The sequence below is a fragment of the Canis lupus genome, chromosome 1 (assembly GCF_003254725.2).
Source record: "Canis lupus dingo isolate Sandy chromosome 1, ASM325472v2, whole genome shotgun sequence".
Taxonomy (NCBI): Eukaryota; Metazoa; Chordata; class Mammalia; order Carnivora; family Canidae; genus Canis; species Canis lupus.
In genome coordinates, this window is record NC_064243.1 from 15,084,831 (window position 1) to 15,104,312 (window position 19,482).

Here is a 19,482-nt window from a genome sequence, read left to right on the forward strand (position 1 = left end):
TTTAGAAATAAAACACATTTGGGACACCTGAGTGGCTCAGTGGTTGAGTGGCTGCCAACTCAGGGCATGATCCTGGGGTCCTGGGGTCAAGTCCTACATCGGGCTCCCTGCAAGGAGCCTGCTTCTCCCTCTGCCTGTGTCTCTGCCTCTCTCTCTGTGTCTTTCAGGAATAAATAAATAAAATCTTTACACAAACAAACAAAAAAAGAAAACACATTTAAAACACTGAAGAGAGCAGGTCACCATTTTTAGGGGGTCTTTGAACACAAAGTCGCATTTACTACTTTATTTCCAGTCTTTTATATTGTAGGTAACATATTTTTTCCCTTACATTCAGGTTCTATTTGAATGGGCTCTAGGAGAGGAGAGATTTTGTTTTGTACACTGCTCTCTATGCCATACCAAGATGGTGCCTGAAGCAAACATTTTTTTAATGAATAAATGCCTTCCCCCTTCTGGAATGTTTTCCTTTTTTCCTATTTAAATCTTTTATATTCTTTAGTCCCCATTAGTTAGTGTCCTCCTTTGACACTGTCTTCATTCATCATAGCTTATGGTGGATATTTCATTCTGCACTACTAAAGTGGTCTGCACTACTAAAGTGGTACAGCAAATGCTACTTCTTGGCTAACTTTTGAGGAGTTAGATATGTACTCCCCAGCTGGATTTTAAGCTGCACAGGGACTAGGTTTCAAGCATTTTGTATCCCTCATGCCCAGGGCCATTAGAAAGCAGATGGTTGGTACTCTTGTGAATTCACTGGATAAGGTAGTCAGATGTGGGCCACTCTGTATTCACCTACAGCTTGGTCTCTATGTGTGTTCTCAGCAGGCCAGTATTGTCTCCTAGGGGACAAACATGGGTTTGGGGCAGGGGAGATAGGAACAAAAAGCTTAGATGCTACGGTAGTTTGTGGCTCTCTAAAGTTAAGCCCTACCTAATAAAATCTTACTCCTTAGAATTTAGTTTTATGCGGTGGTGTGCCGGGTATGTCAATCAAGAAAAAAAGAAGTCTGAAAGAGCTCCAGAGAGAGGCGATAATGAAAACAAGTGAGAAACACTGGTCCAGTGCTTTGGGATGTTGGGACCCAGAAGAGAAGTGGTTATGTGAGAATTACGTGATAAATATAGGAAGGAGACCCATGGATAGTTGAACTTAGAGAGTAAGTAACTCAGGCTGGTCTTTTTCTTCCACTTTGGTAATAGGTACATCTGTCTGGCCTTAGATCTGTTCGCTGGTTGGGTACTCACTCTGGGGAAAGCGGGGTGGGTTGTCATTGACATCCGAGAGGGTGATGTTGACTGTGGTGGTCCCAGCTAATCCTCCAAGCTGCCCTCCCATGTCCTTAGCTTGGATAATCACTTCATAGTATTCTTTGGCTTCTCTGTCCATGTTCATGAGTGCTGTCCTAATGACACCTGCAGGATAGAAAAGACTTTTTAAAAACAAAACCACAAATCCAGTGTTTAGGATTGGCTTCTAGGTTTCTCCCTTGTGCATTTGTAAATAGCTAGAGTCGAGATGCAAATCATCTGTATTTTACCAAACTCGAGGTCAGAATTCTAGCTTCAAAACAGCGCTGCGCTTAAACAAATTGTGAGTAAACACTATTCCAGCAGGAGGAGCTGGGGGCCCATTTTCTTTGGCAACATTACTGCCAGAGAACAGGAGGTGGCGGCAGTGGTTCTCAAACAGAGTTAGGGACTTGGAGTCCGGGCCGAATTCAAGGGTCTCTGTTGTACCAAAGAAAACTGGGCCTCCAGATCCTGAAAACAAAGCCTATTGGTCTGCAAATCTGTGATATTAGATAATTCTCTTTCAGCTCGCTCGCTCTTCAGACCCTAGAGCCCTTGTGGTGTGCATGACTTTTCTTTAGGCAGCTCACTTCTAGTCTTGCTTTTTTCCTGCCTCCCCGGTACCTGTAAGCAGGATTAGAATTCTGATTTGATTTTCCTTTTGTTATATATTCATTCCGTTTTGTTATATGCTGCTTACTTCTGTGCTTCACTGATTTCCATGAGCTGGGACATGAAAGCTGCTCTGTTGAGTTGTTCATTTTTGACATGCATAAGGGAGGAACTCCCCCAGACAGTAAGTAGCAGAATCAGTAGTGTGATGATATGGTTGCATTCAAGAAGAGGGGTCTAAATCAAAATCTAGTGAAATGTGTTGTTTTGATCCTGCCAAGGATCTTCTGTAATGTTTTATCTCCCGTTTAGCCCAGCTACGTGGAAAGTTGACTTCTCTGCACTCCAGGCAAAGATTAAAGGCTTGTTTATTTCAAGTTTATAGCATGACCCTTGGCTAAATAGACCTTTTGCATGCAAAGAGAAGAGATTGAGAACCACAAACCTGTCTCCAGTTTACTCTTATGGTGTATATAGTGCATTATAGTAACAACATTCTAAAGTGAAATATGCAGCATTTTCCTTTTTAAAATGCCCTAGAGGCACAGAAATAACTACCTTTTCATGTATTTTTGACCTTAACACTAAAGATGCCCCCTGGGAGCTATCAAAATAATGTAAGGTTCCTCTTAGGATATAAAGGACACATTACCCTCTTCCTGTCTGTGTTTTTCTTTCCTGTGGGCATCTCCCCACCCCCCACCCCCCTTGTGTAGAATTGTTAAAGTTACTGTTTTCTAGAAGTCCCTCACTGCAACCTTTTTTCTTGCCTCTTGCTAATTTACACTCCCTTACTTTCCCGCTTTTATGACATAATTTTCTGAATGGCTGGTTCCCTTAGGACTTTTGGGAGAAAAAAATTCTATCAGGTTGCTAATAGAAATGTATTTTTTCTCTTTTAGATGGAGAGGTGACTTTGAGTTTTAACCCCATTTTAGGTCTTCTGAATGGCTGGTTCCCTTAGGACTTTTGGGAAAAAAAAATTCTATCAGGTTGCTAATAGAAATGTATCTTTTCTCTTTTAGATGGAGAGGTGACTTTGAGTGTTAACCCCATTTTAGGTCTTCAATTTTCCTGTATGTAAAATGGGAATAACAGTAACTCCCATGTATTTCACAGGTACATAAGAATAATGGGAGGCTCCAATATGGTAATGTATATCAAAGTATTTTAAAAGGAAAGAAGATTGGCACAAGTGCAGGATAGTAATGATAAAACATAAATTCTGAAGTCAAAGCTCTCAGGTAAAACTGGAAAGAAACAAAACAAAAAGAGAAAACCAAACTTCTGTCAGTTTGTCCTGTTTGCCACATTCCTCCTTGCCCGTCCAGTTCTTTATACTGTCCTCTCTGTGAGAGCTTCCCACTCAGAACCTGCCTTTTGGGGGGCCACATCGCATGCCCTACACTCTTTCCCTCTTCAGCAAAATATTTGTGTCCCGGCATCCCTTTATTCTGACTGTGTTCTCTACTTAGTATAGGGTGGTTCAGTGGGAAGAACATCAGACCAGAAGTCAGGAACATATCTACAAATAGAAGCACTTTGTTAGGTTGCAATTCCCAATTTCCTTATCTGTTAAGTGACCGGTAATGGACTGAATGATTCCCCTAAGGTTCTTCATAGTTTCAAAATCAATGATCCTAGTCCTCTAGGGAGTCTAGGTTAACATGTCAATCCTCTCAGGTCTTCTTGGAGTGATAAAAGACAGTCCCTGGGAATAAATTCAACTGTAGAAGTGATTGAAGGATCGTGAGGATGCACCTTTGTATAGGCAGGCCTTTTGGCCTCTCCAGACTCCATACACTGTCTCTACATAGTGCTGCTCTTACCCACCAGGGCAGTGCTAGTTTGCCGTCTTAATCCTAAAGCTTGTAACAATCTTCTTGAACTAATACAGTCCCTAGAGAGTCCTTGAAAAGGATAGTTGGGTTTGTCATAAGTAGCAGTTATGAATTAGTAGGGAATAAAGCAACCATCTCTGACGGCATACATAAAATACCTGTTTTGGAGTCCACAGAGAAATACGGCTGGCCCTGGAGAATGCTGTACACTACCCGGGCGCTGTTGCCGTAGGTTGGATCATCAGCATCTGTGGCTGTCACCTGGATAACTGAGGTCCCTGAGGAAGAGAGATGGTGGAAACCTGTTCAAGTTGAACTGCTAAAGGCTGGAAGCAATCCTGAATAGGCAATCTTAAAACATTTCCAATTGTTGTTTTTGCTTCCTTGGGAGAACCCTTTTTGAGGTCAGGCTTCCATAGCTCCTAACTTGTGCCTCTGTAGTGAGATAGGAGTTATTTGTGTTTTAAATTCTTAGTTACCAGTAAGAACAACACAGCCTTTGGGTTCTTCATTGCTCTTTTTGATAATACCAGAATGCTTCTCCCTTATGTGTCAGACATTTATCTATCTGTTATCCTCTGTCTTCTAAGAATCAGAGCTGAATAACAATGCTAGGCTTATTATGACTATTATTTTTTAGTATATCTGATTTCAGTGTCTAAGAAGTTTCCTGCCTAAGGACTTGGTTGTCATTTTTGGTGCAGTTTTAAAATTTGTGAGCGGTTCTGCACATTCTTTCTTTATATATAAGAGGGGAGTGTCTTCTGTAGAACTGCTGTGTGTGAGAATCAGTGACTCTCCTCCTTACCCACTGGTGACATTTCTGGCACAGTGGCAACATAAGGTCCATCCAGGAACTTGGGCTCATTGTCATTGATGTCTTGGATTTTGATGATGAACTCTGACTCCGGCTCCATCGGTCTGCCTGTCCGCCTGTCTAGGGCTTGAGCCCTTAAAGTGTACTGTGCCCTTTCCTCTCGATCAAGCCTCTGAATGGCATGGATGTCTCCAGTGGTGTCGTCGATGGTAAACACGACACCTGCACCTTCTCCTGAGAGGATGTATTTGATGGATCCATCTCCCCTGTCCATGTCTGAATGAAGCTGGGGGAAAAAAAACAAACCCTGAAATCTCATTATGGATATGAACAGGTGTTGGAAATAGATTGATTTTCAGTTTGGTCCAAACTCATGACCTTCTTTCAAACAGGAAGAATTGTTTTTCACTCAAATGTTTAAAATGTTGTTCTACAAAGAACTAACATACATTGAACAGGATTGCATCAAAGACCAAATATAGATTGATGAATAAGTAAAGTTATTCCACATCACATTCAGTATCCTGCACTTACTACTATATTTTTAGGTTCCTTTCCCTGTAAATTATAAAAAACGGGAGTTCTGCAATTGAGAAATAGGAGCAGGTCTAATGAGGAGCCTAGCATTTCCATTTTAAAAATATGGACAAACTTTAACATTTTAAAATAAGTATTTGAGAAAAACTAATGAACTACTTAATAAATAGGTTATGGCCACTGTACTGGGTGTTAAATGACCTCCAAGGACTCCTGCAACTCTGATTCTGTGGTCCCTATTCAGTAATTTCCTTCAGTAGGGCTGTGTATGAGTGCCTATGTTTCGGGTGTCAGAATGCATTTAACGGCTGGTTGTTGGTATTTGCATCAGTGTATCTCTCTTTGGTGGGACCAGTTCCTAGGCTTGTAATTGAAATCACTCAAATATATATGTGGATAGTTGAGTTAGGGACATGCTTTTATCTGCCCATCCAACTATATTTTCTTCCAAATTACTTTGTAATGAATGTTGTACTCTCAAAAGGAGTCCAGGGCACTATTTCCATTTAAGGCCTAGAAATGCATTTCTGCATCTCTAATTACAGATAATGTTCTATGGCAAGAATCCTGAAATTTTTTTTCATCAAATAAGTAACAGTTTCTCTCTAAAGTGGGTTTTAGCGCTTCGCATAGTTCAGAGTTTCATTTATAGAACAGGTAACCAGTGTTAGGCTTAGGCTACTGGGACAGATGTATCTGGCCTAAAACGCAATGTCAGTTATAAATTGAGGGCCTTTGACAAAGTATTGAATGTTTATTACTCTCAAATTTCTGATCTTATAAATGTGGAGAACACCATTAATACTTACTTTGAAGGGTTGTTGGGATCATTAGAAATTAATGTATGTAAAGCACCTAGCACAGCGTCTCTCCCATAATAGGAACAGTATAAATGGGGCCGATTATGATGATGATAATAATGATGATGATATGCATAAAGAAAGGGGTATTAACATGCCCATCTCTTCTCTGCTCCCTTCAAGCCTTCAGGAGTGTAGCAGAGATGGTACAAACAACCTGTTGGGTTTTTTATTATGCCTGGTGTAACGGTGAAAGCTGCAGAAGACTGCCTGAAGCATTGCTAGGACAGTGTTACTCTGAGGATTAAATGGCACAGACTCCGAGAGGACACCTGAAAATGTATTCACAACATCCTCAGACAAGGATGGGTTTTGGAGGTTGTGGCTGGCTTTGAGTTGATCTCACATTGACTCATGGCCAAATCACGCAGGTAGCGATTTTGCTGCCTAGAGGAATTCAGCTGTGTCTTATCTAGAGAGGAGAAATAAGAGAATTAAAACTGACCGAAAAAATAGCTGTGGATTTTTTTTTCTACCTAAAGAATTCTATTTAGAATATGAAATTCTCACATTTCCTCATTCTGTATATAGTAGTATTATTTTTTTGTAATCTAAATCTTCTATTTATGCAGTTAAAAAAACCCAGAGGTGCCCAGCTTTTATTGTGTAGAATAGAAAGCCATTTTATTGAGACCTGGTCACAAAGAAAGGAAAATCCATTCCATTTGGAGCTGTGTTTCCAGACAAAGGAATGGAACTGGGAGGAGGAGGAGAAGCAGCTCAGGATTTTTTGAAGAAAGATTTATGTATTTATTTGAGAGAGAGTGTGTGCAGGGGAAGGAGCAGGGGAGGGAAGACAGAGGGAGAGGATCTCAAGCTGACACCTCACTGAACTTGGAGCTGGCAGGACTCGATCTCATGACCCATGAGATCACGACCTGAGCCGAAAACGTGTCAGATGCTCAACTGCCCGAGCTGCCCTGGGGCTCCAGGATTTTTTTTTTAGTTAAAAAAAATTGCTGTGTATTTATCCGTGTAACACATGTAATCCTAAGGCACATGGCATAGAACTTTTACTTAGAATGAAATAGGTTCATTTAGGGCATGGTAAATTATTTAGGGGGAAGAAAAAGAATAGAAGCTGACGTGAAGAAAGTACTCAGGACCTTTTTTTTTTTTTAAGATTTATTTATTTGTTTATGATAGAGAGAGAGAGAGAGAGAGGCAGAGACACAGGAGGAGGGAGAAGCAGGCTCCATGCCGGGAGCCCGACGCAGGACTCGATCCCGGGACTCCAGGATCGCGCCCTGGGCCAAAGGCAGATGCCAAACCACTGAGCCACCCAGGGATCCCCTCAGGACTGTTTTGAGGTATTCTATTTATTATCTAAAAGATTTTGGCCTGTGGTCCTTAAAAAAACGAAATGTACTTGCTGTCATCATAGGCCAGACTTGGAGAGTGCGTAAGTTAGAAGGCTAATAAAATCGCTGCTGCTATAGAGGTTATGGTTCCTCAGGAGCCATCTGGCTGCCGAAGTCAGTAGAGCCTGGGCTGATCAGATCTCTTGTCTTTGTTTTTGTCTGTATTGGGAGAAGAATTTGAGGAACTTTCTGGATAGTAAGTTCCTTGAAGGCAGGAACCTTGTGGCTTTCATGTTCGTGTGGGTTTTCACATGTAGCAAATGCTCAATAAAATTGTATGGAATGAGTGACAGGTATAGGAATAGGGTTAAAGCTTTTTGTCAAATGTTCCCTTTGTTTTAAAAAAGCTAGCAAGCATCTTGCAGATAGCTTTTGTGTGTGTATTTGTGAGTGTGGGTGTAAGAAGGAGAGAAGGGAAGGAGGAGGGGGCGAGAGGACATCCCCAGAGAAGCATGATGGGCTTCTTACGACCAGAAACAAATGGGAACCAGCTATGGACATGACCGGAATCTGCTTTATGCAGAACTGTTTTCTGAGGAATAGAATTGTATCATTTCAGGATCCAGTCAGGGAACAAAACCTAAACCAGTTATTTCAGCAGAGCGAATTTAATATGGAGAATTAAAAAGGCGAAAAAAGGAACACTGAAATTTTGGAGTGTTAGAAACTCCAGGAAATAGCTAGTATCTCTCTGGCTGGGGCAGAAGGCAACAGTTGGGGCTCCTGGAATCTGGGTGTTTGGAGGAGGCTGGGCCTGAGGCCGTTGAGGAGGGAGTCGTGTCACCTGGGGCTGGAGCTTAAGGAGTTGGGAGAGGTTCCCCCAGCACCTACATCTCTCAGACTTCAGATCTAGGCTGCTGAGAAGGGGCTGTCATCTAGTTGTGTTCATCTTTATGAGGGGGTGTGATGAGGCTGGTGCTCTGAGCATAGGGAGGATCCAGAAACTGGAACCCCTGCGGGCTTGGGAAAAGGGACAAAGTCCCTTCTCCCTCTTCCTGCCTCTGATTCTCCCTCTAGTACATTCTGCTATCAGAACCCGGTGGGGAGCTGTTTGGAAAAGAAGACACCATGGACTGCAGAGTCCCAGTGACTGACATCACTACGGGGAGTGCGGGAAGGTGAACATAGGGCTGAGAGACACGAGCTTAGTAACCAGTAAGTTACTCGTTGATGGTAGTGTGCATCTAATATTAGGGTTTGCCAGCCCAGAACACACATTTAGTTACAACAGTTGCAAACAGGACACAATGGTAGGTTTCCCTAAGTCACCAAGCAAATTGGCAGTGTAATAAAAATGTGTTTTATATCTATGTTTAATTCAACTAACGCTGACTATCAGCTCTTCAGAAGAAGGTAAGGAGCTTCTGGAATGGAGTTGGCAGCACATGGTTATGTCCATCTTGGGAAAATGTTGTTTCCCCCAAAATCTAGTAAGACAGGTGGATATCCTACTTACCCTACTAATGCTTTAGTTAATAAGATCTTCAGCCAGAGGAGTAGTGAATGATGGGAAGTCCAGGTAAATTATGAAAAATCTTAATGATTTAGGATTTTAAAAACAAGAGTGATTTTCACTTTTTTTTTTTTTTTTTTTGCCATCTTTCATAATGTGCTATATGATTCCAGAGTGCGGTAGTGCTTAGACTTTGTGGTTAGGAAGCTTCCATGTAGCTGTTCCATGTAGCTGTTAACCTCAGCATGCCTTGGAACCACAGCTTCGTGCCCAAAGCACAAGCTCTCTGCATCCCACTCTTCGCATATGTCAGTATAATCTAGCTTTAACTCGACATGGCTTTGTCCCTGGAAAGCCCAGTGTGGATTTTATAAGGCCATACCAATTACATCTGATAATTGTTGCCATACTCCTTCTGAAATAAGCAAATACATAGGCAGGCTCTCTAAACAGACATTCTCCAGAGCTCAAGGTGAAAAGCTAAATGCCCCTGGGAGAGGGAATGAAAGGTGGATGAATTCTCTTTCAAAACAAAGTAAGGAGGGAAAGTGCCTGGGTCAGTGAATATATGATGTGGAGTAACACCCAACTTCACTGGCTGCACAGTGTTGGCTGAACAAGATGACTGTAGAGATGCAAGAGGTGTTCTCTGTCCTGGGTTGGGGTGATTAGGAAAGGGTGGGCACTAATCACGAGTGTATTCCCAGCATTGGGAAGCAGTCAGGCTTGTTTGGATTCCTGTTGCCCTAATACCATTGACTCTTCCGTGTACTTGGGACTAAGTCTCAGGGCAATGAAAAGGAAAGCCCATGGCTACAGAGTCAGATTTCCTCTTACTTTCTTTGTAACTTTGGGCAATAAGCTTTTTTTTTATTTTTTTATAAATTTTTATTTATTTATGATAGTCACACAGAGAGAGAGAGAGAGGCAGAGACACAGGCAGAGGGAGAAGCAGGCTCCATGCCGGGAGCCCGACGTGGGATTCGATCTCGGGTCTCCAGGATCACACCCTGGGCCAAAGGCAGGCGCCAAACCGCTGCGCCACCCAGGGATCCCAATAAGCTTAACTTCTGTGAGCTGTATCCCATAGGCTAATTATCTACAAGTGGTGAATCACACTTACCTCACATGACTGTTGTGATGATTCTACGATCTGTTCTGTATGACTGTGACTGACACATAGTCCTATAGTAGTAGCCCAGTAAAATGTTAGATACCTTCGCCTTTCTGCAGTGTCGTATATCCAACCCTATGCTGGTACTCAGTGTTGGGGAGGTGTAGGGAAGGCTAAGGATGGCATCTCAACTTCTATCCTTAGGAGAGGGGAAGAGGGCTCTAGATTGTACAAGCCTGCAAAGCAGTTACTGAATTCAAATGTATTTTGTGAAACTTATTTTAGTAGTAGCCATGTATGTCTAGTTGGAAGAAATATTTTACAAATGATGAGTAGCTACAAGTCTTTTGAACTTTGAACAGATAGAAGATGTGTTTCATGATGGAAGTGGCTTTTGAGCTGAGGCCCTGGGAAATTGGAATGTGATTGAACAGAGAGGCAGTGATGGTGTGTCCTGGACAGGGCAGTAGCATGGGTACATGTCTGTGGTAGGGACAAACATGGTATGTGTGTCAGGACCAGTAAGGTTGGGATCAGAATTAGATTTGAGAAATCTGTAGGCGGAGGGCTGGATAAGAGAGGAGGACTCATTTTCTGCAAGCCCTTGAACTATATGCTAAGAGCTCTGATAAGCATTGGAGCTACAATGCTTTCTTAATCAGAGGAGTGACATGATGGAAAGGGTGCTTCAAGGAGATGAAAGTGTTGAGTCCTGGGGGAGGACTGGGAAGATTCTCTACAGGGAGATGAGCAGTGGCTGCTCAGTTAATCTAATCATGAAGAACAGAGGGACCACAGTAATGACAGAGCCTGGAGAGGATAAGGTGAATCTGAGTGAAACTGGCAAGGGGATATTGACAGGTTGTGGTGACTGGTTGTGCGTGAGGGAAGGAGAAAAGGAAAGGAGGAAGTCAAAGAGAAGTCACAGATTTTGAGGCTAAGAGATTTGCAGCCGCATTATGTTATGATAATAACTAAATAGTACTGAGCTGCTGATTTCCCAAACAACAATCCCTATCTACCACTATTACCACTACTATCACTACCACCATCACTACCACTATTACAGAGTAATGATTATTAAAATCTTACTCTGGACCAAGTACTGGGCTAAACACTTTGCATGTATTACCTTATTTAATCCTTACTATGCCATGAGGCATCCACTTATTAAATATCTTTTTTGAGCATCTTCTATGTGACAGGTGCTGGGTTAGGCCTTGGGGATAAAATGGGAGCTCTGTCCATGCCCTCACTGAGCTTATAGTCTAGGCCAAGGCTTCAGACAAGACTCATGTAAATAAATGAATTAGATATTGTAGGTTGTGATTAGAGCTCTGAAAAAAATAATGGTCATGAGAGAGTCTAACAGAGAAGCCTATTTTAGGGAATGGTCAAGGAAGACCTAGATTCAAAGTGAGCCCTGAAGAGTCGGGAGAAGCCAACCATGAGAGAAGCCAGAGGAAGAATATTTTATTATGGGGGAATAATCAGGCAAAGCTTGGTCTGATGTGGGAAATTGTTGTGGGAAATTGCCAGGAGGCTATGTCCCTGAAACACGAGAGAGCAAGGGAAAGAAAGGGTGGGTTGCGATGTGGTGGGAGGCCAGGAGGCAGGCTAGGTCAGCGAGGAAGCCTTGGGAGCTGTGTGAGGAGGAGTCTGGGTGACCCAAGTACAGTGGGAGGACATTGTAGGGTATAAGCAGAGTGACATGGTCTGACTCTCATGTGTGGAGAATGGATTGGAAGAAAGTGTGGGTAGAAGTACAAAAATTGGTCCAGGTGTTTGCCCAGGTGAGAGATAACAGTGGAAGTAGAGGTGGAGAAATGAAGGATTTGGGATGTATTTTGCAAAGGACTAACAATTTGCTGGTGGAGAGAATTTGGGGGAGCGGCCAAGAAAGGGAAGAATGACCACCTTGTCTCTGGTTTTAGAAACTGTGTGGTGGCTATGCTAGTAACATAGGGAAGATGGGGGCAGACTCAGTTTGGGAGGAAAACCAAGAATTCCTTACTGGATATGCTATATTTGGGAGGGCTTTGGGTCATAAGTGTGGAGCGGTCAACCCATATGCAATAGGGTTTCTGAGTCTGGAGCCCAGACAAATGACCTGAGCCAGAGATGGAGGCTTTGGATTCATGGATTTAGAGGTGGCGTTTAAAACTATGAGGATGGCAAATCCATCCAGAGAGAATGAATGTGGGTAGAGAAGAGGCCTGGGGCAAAGTTGACAAACCGGACCACTAACAGATGGGGTCGTGTGGAGGGAGAGGACCAGCAAAAGAGGCTGAGAAGGAAGGAGGGAAAAACAGGATTGTGAAGGTCATGAGGCAGAGAGGAAAGTGAGTCAGGAAGGAGGGACTGGTCAGCAGTGTCTGAGGCTGTGTTGAGAGGTTCCATAAAATGAACCATTAGATTTGGTAGTTGGGAGGCTCTTGGCAGCACTGAAAAAACATGGCTTTAATGCAGTGGGCAAAAGTCAGGTCTGATTCAGAAGTGGGTAGGAGTTGAGGAAGGAGCTTTTGCAGGTAACTCTTGAGAAGTTGTTCTCTTGTTAATCTGGTTTGATGTCTGAGGAAACAGGCTAACGGGGCTTCATGTCCTATCCAGTCATTCTAGAAGCGCTTGGCAAAGCCAGGTTTTGAACCCACATATGTTTGACTCTGAAACCCACATTCTTAGCTGTGCTAAACAAGTGTTTAAGTTATTATTTGAATGAATTATTTATTTTCTAATTAGATCCTTGTTTCCCATTTTCTCTCACTTGGTTGCTTTCACAAAATGGTCTCTGATTAACATCCAAATAAAGTAAACACAGGAGAAAGCCTGGATTAAAAATGAAATGATGATAGATAAATCAAGGGAATTCGAGTGTAAAGTTTATAAATATATTCATTGATTGTCTCCAACTATTCTAAAGCACATGCTAGGATCTTCTGAAATGAAGAATTATATATGTATATATATCATTTTTTCCCATTAAATTTAGGCCCCAGGCAATACCTGTGGAAATGTTTTAAAAAAAAAAACAAAACAAAAGGAAAAACCCTCTACTTCCCCCTTTGCATTTCCCAGTTTCTTTCTTCCCCATCCTGTTATTTTCCAAGCTGCTGCCACTGCCTCTTTTGGGACTCTCTTGGCTGTTGAAAGGTCCCAGGCTTTTCCTCCAAAATCCAATTCCTTGTTTTCTCTCACTTAGAACAGAGATTTGAACAAGGAGAGAAATCTTTCCGTTTCTGACTGGTATCTGACAAAGCCAAAATTAGATTTCAACTAGCTGTCAAGTAACATACCGCTAGTTAAAATTGCTCTCAGGACTCAAATGCAGGCTAGGTGACCTCTTATATTCAGTTCATGTCGTTTTCCCTTTCAATATTCGATATTCTGATAATGTGTCTATGTGGCCATTCTTACCTTGCCGACATACAAAGGGTCAGTTCCAGTGTACTCTTCCAGAACAAAAAACTGGTTCCAAACCCAGCTCCTCTTTATCCGCAAGTGTGACTGTGGCTTGTCTGGCAGGAGCGCTTCTAATTTGCCTGGTGGTGTTGGTGTGCCCGAGAGAACAGTGGTCGTAAGGTCCATCAGTCCCCAGAAGTACAAGGACATGCCAAGTCCCAGCCAGCTCTTTGCATTGCTCATTCTACCAGGAGTCCACATGGGATTGCCAGGTTTTCAGAAAGTAAAGTACAAGATGATAAAGCCACTGAAACTTGAGTGTTTTCCAAGTAAAAAAATACTAATGCGGTTTACCGGACACTTAACGCTTCTCAAATGAGATCTCGATTCAAGTCAATCTGCTTGAAGTTGACTTCCTGTCAAGTTAAGGAGAACACACTGTGATGATGTCAGATTCTCTCCTGTGGGCTTATATAGCAAGTTTTCAAGAAATGTCAGTAAATATCCAGTTCTCTACTCAGCGAATTAAAGAGTCATAACATGTTATTGCTTTAGAAATGTTTGAGTAACAAATAATATTTTAATAAAAAGAAGACAACTTATCTTGCTGTAATCAATCCCAAACCTTTGGATATGGATTTCAGCGGGAATAAAACTGGTGAATAAATTTCTTCTCATTGATAACATAGCTGGAGGGTTTATGCTGTATTATTGATTGGCTTGAATTAATAGTGTGCTCTTTGAAATATTTATGGTCAGACAGCCTCCTAAACTCTTAAAAACAGCCTTCATTTCCAAAATTTATAGCGAATAACTAATATTTTCATTAGCCCAACCGCTTTTCTTGGCTCATTAAAAAAGCCAAAAGCAAATCTAACTATCTTTTTTGCCACCTACAATTATCTTGTGTCTACCCTGTGTTATTGATAATATTAGAAAGCTCGGACTTCATTTATAAGCAGCCACAGATCACTTCGGACTTTAATCATTCTCTGAGCTCCTGGTAGAATTTGAGTTTCACACTCTACTGCTTTGGCTCTGAAGCTCTGAGAGGGGCTGCTAATGTGACCTTTCTAGCATTTGAATGGTCAGTTAATCATTGTATCACTCACAACAGACTTTTAAAGTGCTGTTAGTCACATGCTACTGGGGGCATGTGAAGAGAGGCTAGCCAACACGTTTTTTTTCCTGATCTGAAAGACTCATTTAGACAAAGGGATGTTGACTTCTACCCTGGGACACCTTTTCATCAGTCAAACTTCTTTTGTTGCTATGAAGGCAGATTAGCTGGTGACCTCACTCCTGGGCTGTGACCTCATCCACCTTTTCTTCCTTTACTTTGGCGAGGCATAATGAAACGGCACAGCACTCCCACCACTCTGTCAAAACAACCAAAATGGCTTCTGTGGGCTTAATATTTTCACTGTTAATGTAGAGAACTGCTGTCATCGTCTCAGATCAATGTGTGTTTGGGGATTTCAGACCCATGCAACTAAATAATGCTCCATTTCTACAAGTGGTTTAAAGTGAATGCTTTGATGGCATCTGAATTACCACCTTCTACCTGTCGCCACCAGAACTCGTTTTAGCGTCCTCTCAAATACCCACTATTGAAATGAACAAAAGAATTAAAAAAGAGATCTTATAATCATTTCACACAATATGCCATTTCATTTCTGTGAGAGAAATCCCTTCAGTGAGAACTGATAAAGACGACAAGCTGGGGGAGACTAAAGATTTTCTGTAACTGAATGGGGAGGCTGTACCTCAAGTTCTAGCTCTTAAATGTGGATTGACTGTTAAGTAAAAGGGAGCTAGGTGTGCCTTATTTAGGGTGACGTGTTTGTTAATAAAGAACAATGGTGTGCCAGAGGATCAGGTACCAAGTATTAGTGGTTTTCCTCTTTGGACCAATACCCAGACAAAAACCCAGCTCATGTTTCTCTGATCCCTGTCTAGGAAGAGATGTTCTGGAAGAAGGAGTCTTAACCCAGGGAGATGGATTAATTAAAAAGATTGGTGAGAACAGCTATGCTGTTCTTGGGACTTAGAAGATGGACTGTAAATGGTTGAGGTGCCAGCCACGCAAGGAGAAGTTAGCTGAGTTGTGTGTAAAAATGACAAAGCCGAGCCCACACCATGTTTCGTAGGCACTCTTTGGACCACCATTCTGGAAGGGCCTAATGTATATATATCATTTCACAGATTTCTGCATCTGGGATAAGTACTCTGGAGTATTCGATTCTGGCCTAGCTTAATTTTGTAATAACCACAATTTTTTTTTTTCCTGTAGAAGTGAACTTAATGAAGAACTACTAGTTAGAAAATTCTGTAGAATAGAGAAAAATTCTCTTTTCAGATTGCATTTATCAAAGCTAAAACTCAATATATATACTTTATTTAATATATTTCCTTCCACATCTGTGTTTCACATGCGTGCCTTTTGCCTAAGCATTATTTTTCAACTATGTCATATATTCTCTGGCTACTTTTAGCATCTCACTGTCGGGTTCTGAGTGCTTAGGTGCCCACATGTTTGGGTGTGGGGGTGTGCAGATGTCTCCTTTCCTGCTTGTACTGGCTAAATTTTCTGGACAATTCAAATAAGATTTGAGGCCATTTTGAGGGATTTTAAATACTGTCCCTTATATTCTCTCATCTCTCACAAACTAGACACGCATTCTTGCCAATTAAAACCCCCTGTCTTTACCTCAGTGTGATCTGAAGAGCGCCAGGGGGAAAAAAAAGATGTTCTTTGGAATCTTTGTGATGAATATTTTGTAGGTGGTGCAGCTGCCTGAGCTTTCATCTCTCTCTCCTGCCCACTTTGGCCTCCTACACACAAGTGCAAAGCCCTCACGTTCTTCCCTTTCGCCAAGCACAGACGAGAGTGGCTTTTGGCTGTTTAGGATCTGTGGAGCCCTTGGTGATCCTGTGAAAGCTCAGGTGGTCTGGGTGCCCCTCTCACATTCCCCCCTCACAAACAGCAAATATCAGAGCCCGCAGCACCTGTAAACTCTTACTGTGTTAAATAACCTGATAGCTACAGTTGATGGGGGAAGCACTTTATTCCTGCTTCCTCGGGGCAGAATGCATGAAAAAATCCTCCCTGCCTAACTTTTCAGAAAGTAAACTCTGGGTTATACAAAAGATACATTATTCTTTTCACAATTAGGGCTGTTTATGCAAGTGCGGGGAAGTCAGTTCTATCAGAAATACTAACAGCTTTGATGCGTTATAAAAAATATGGTTCTCGTTTGTGTCTTTCCTACGGGCTAATCGTAGTGATGATGTTTGAAGGTGGGTTCATTTCTGTCGTTCTTGTCAAGGAAGAGACTAATGTATGTGTATTTGTATGTATAGATCTGCTTTGAAAGACCACATATGCCACACAAAGAATACATTAGTGGAAATTGACTTCTGTGTTAAATGAGTCTTTTAAAAGTTTTTCCCCCATCCTGCCTGAAGAAAGCAAACAGCCTGGTAATGAACACAGTAGGAAGAAATTAAAGTTGTAGATAAAGTGTGCTTTTGGTGAATTGTTTATTTCATTACTTAAATTCGTTGTGATATTTAAAATGTAGGGGGAAGGGATGGTTACCACTTTCTCCTTGAAATGAACTGGGCTTTTATGGTCTCCCTCTGATTTCTTTTTCCATTATTCCCATTTTCTTGAGCTTTTCATGGTTAATGGAAGTACTACTCAGTAAAGCTCAAAAGACATTTCTGTAGAAGCAGAAAGTCAGTTGCCTTTGCTGCTGACTCCCTCTCTGGAGGGAAGGTGTTTTAATTTTTTGATTGGCTTTAAGAGGTAAATACAGACAGTGGTGTGGTTTTGGGGAGCTAAACTTCTTAAGCTATCACTTTTACTTTATAGAACCAGGACATTCAGCAACATTAAATTGGAACGCGTCCCAGGGTCACTATGCTATCTTGCCTCTCAATCAAGGGTCTCACTTGAGAAATATGAGCAAACATATTTTATTTAGGAGTCCCAATTCTTCAGTATAGAATATAGAACCCAGAGAGAACAAAAAGCAGGTTGTGGGTATAAATTGGAGTGAAAAATTCATATGATGGTGATGTCTTTGAATATGTACACTTCACAAACAATAAGATTCCCACTGCGGAATCCTATAAAGGAGATATTTTCATTCTGCGTCTCGGTGTGAATGCCTTGGCTGACCCAAGTCCACCCACCACCGTAGATGTGTTTTGGAAAGGGTGTCTACTCTGGTGTTGCAGTCTGAGAAAGATGAGACATTCTCTGACCTGAAGTCTTTTTTTATTTACTACAGATGTGCCTTCCTCTGTTTCCTCCTGTGTGGTCCTTAAGTGAACAGAAGCAATGTACCAGCCTATGCAAAGCTGCCAATCTGTGGAGGAGACTGACCCTCCCCAGAGCCAGAAGAGGTTGTCCAGATACTAGATTTCTTGGATTTGGGTTGTTCTTTCCCTTCCACTCCCCTGCTCCATACCTTACCTGCCTCATGACATGGTCCCCAACCCCAAAGTTAGCATTTCTGAAATGGATACAGTTTAGAGTCAGTGTGTACATTTAATGTGGCCATATTTCCTTCCCCCCCTCCTCAGAGAGGCTATTAATAAATTAATGTGTCTAGAATTGAGGAGTTATGGTATGAACTTTTTTTTTTTTTAATTGAGCAGCAGAAGAAAAACAAAGCATACTAATTTCCACGGGGATTTGTTCAAAAAGATGGTCATCACTCTCACTTATTCTGATTTTCTTATATTTCTATGAACCCCCACTTCTCCTGGTTCCTCAAAAACTGGAAACCCTGAGCCTAAGGCTACAGCTGTTACAATGATCACTCTGCTATTATTATCTCTGAAATCTTCCTTCTCTCACCACTTATTCTTTCTCTCCTTTTCTTTCCCACAACGGAACTAGTTGATGCGCGGGAGTGCTTTTAAGAAGTTCAAATATGGAAGTGTGGGGCTGTGACATAGCTGAGGGGGAGGTGCAGGGTGGCTGAATGGAGTTTAGGAACAGTATCTGATTTAATAGGGGAGAGAGAGAGAGAGAGTGTGTGTGTGTGTGTGTGTCCACATGTGGGTGAAGAGTAAAACAAAAAAAAAAATGGGAGAAAGTATGAATTATATAATTAGGAGCTGGCTTTGAAAAACCTGATCAGGCCCATAATAAAAACTGCCTCGTGCATCCTACATATACGCTGACTCTCTGGCTATAAACTCCCCAGCTCAGGTCCCGAATAGAGGCATTTCCACTTTAGAAATCCTTTCACTAGAGTTCATGCCCAATTCCTCTGTGGTTTCATTCCTATTGTAATTAATTTTTCCATTTGAGGATGCCCTTTCTTTCCTTCCATATCTTCCAAGAATGGCAAATAGATTCTTACGGATCCTTTCACGCATACTTAGTATCTAGTACATGTTTTAATCCTAAAGGAGTCAGGAAGTTTTTGACCTACTTTATGCTTCCTCTGGCTTTCACTTTTAATCAAGCTAATGAAAGTACAGTTCGGTCCATGGGCAATTTCTTTGACTCCAGTTAGACAAGAATGATCAATTTTGATTTTTCAGAGTTATCTCACATGTTCCCTGATTTCTAGTCTTACGTGGCATTTATAATTGCACTAAATTTGCACTTGTTCATTTTTAAAAAGCGTGTGTTTTAAATTAAGTAATTATCTGGCTAAAGTTCTTTGAAGTTGCAAATAATTCCTACTCATTGCTTTTCTTATACCTTTGTCTTTGTACAGAATTTTAGGGAAATAGGAGAAATCTGTAGTCTTTCCTGGACCATAAAGGTTAAACCATAGGAAGAAGAGTTTTTGGCAAAAGTCAGTTTGCTGTCTAAAATTAAGACTTAATGTATTAATTTGATAAATACTTGAGCACCAGATATGCTTAATCAATAGTAGTTTGTGAAACCAAATGAAATAGAGTTCCAGTTTTAGCCCTACCACTTCTTATCTGTGCAATCTTGAGCCAGTGACTTACACTCTTTCAGTCTGTTTGTCATGTGCAAACTAGAGATAATTATAGAGTCTCACAGGGTGATTGTCAGAATTAAGTGGGAAAATATCCATGTAGCTCTTAGCATGGTATTTGGGCAATGGCCTTGTGTTTGAAAAACAGTAGGTGCTTAATCCATGTTAGTTCTCTTTTCCTCTCTCAAGGAGTTTACAGTGTAGTGTGGGAGATACT

General features: G+C 41.5%; 1 protein-coding gene and 1 long non-coding RNA gene across 6 annotated transcripts in view; one reads left to right on the forward strand and one right to left on the reverse strand.

Moving 5' to 3' along the window:
* Window positions 1-19,482, reverse strand: part of CDH20 (cadherin 20) — a 214,910-nt gene that overhangs the window by 48,493 nt on the left and 146,935 nt on the right. For all 4 annotated transcript variants that reach the window (XM_049112344.1, XM_025422122.3, XM_025422123.3 and 1 more), the window contains exons 2-5: window positions 13,306-13,706; window positions 4,558-4,852; window positions 3,908-4,027; window positions 1,252-1,419 (exon numbers count right to left, since the gene is read on the reverse strand). In XM_049112344.1, coding sequence (XP_048968301.1) covers window positions 1,252-1,419; window positions 3,908-4,027; window positions 4,558-4,852; window positions 13,306-13,551 — 829 coding nt within the window. In that variant the 5' untranslated portion in view covers window positions 13,552-13,706. The remainder of the gene's footprint in view (window positions 1-1,251; window positions 1,420-3,907; window positions 4,028-4,557; window positions 4,853-13,305; window positions 13,707-19,482) is intronic.
* Window positions 1-19,482, forward strand: part of LOC112644047 (uncharacterized) — a 71,681-nt gene that overhangs the window by 36,587 nt on the left and 15,612 nt on the right. Inside the window, exon 6 of one of the 2 annotated variants that reach the window (XR_003126092.3) lies at window positions 17,589-17,914. The exons of the other annotated variant lie outside the window; for it this stretch is intronic. This is a non-coding gene — a long non-coding RNA (uncharacterized LOC112644047). Of the gene's footprint in view, window positions 1-17,588; window positions 17,915-19,482 lie in introns of those variants that run through there. 2 annotated transcript variants of the gene reach the window in all.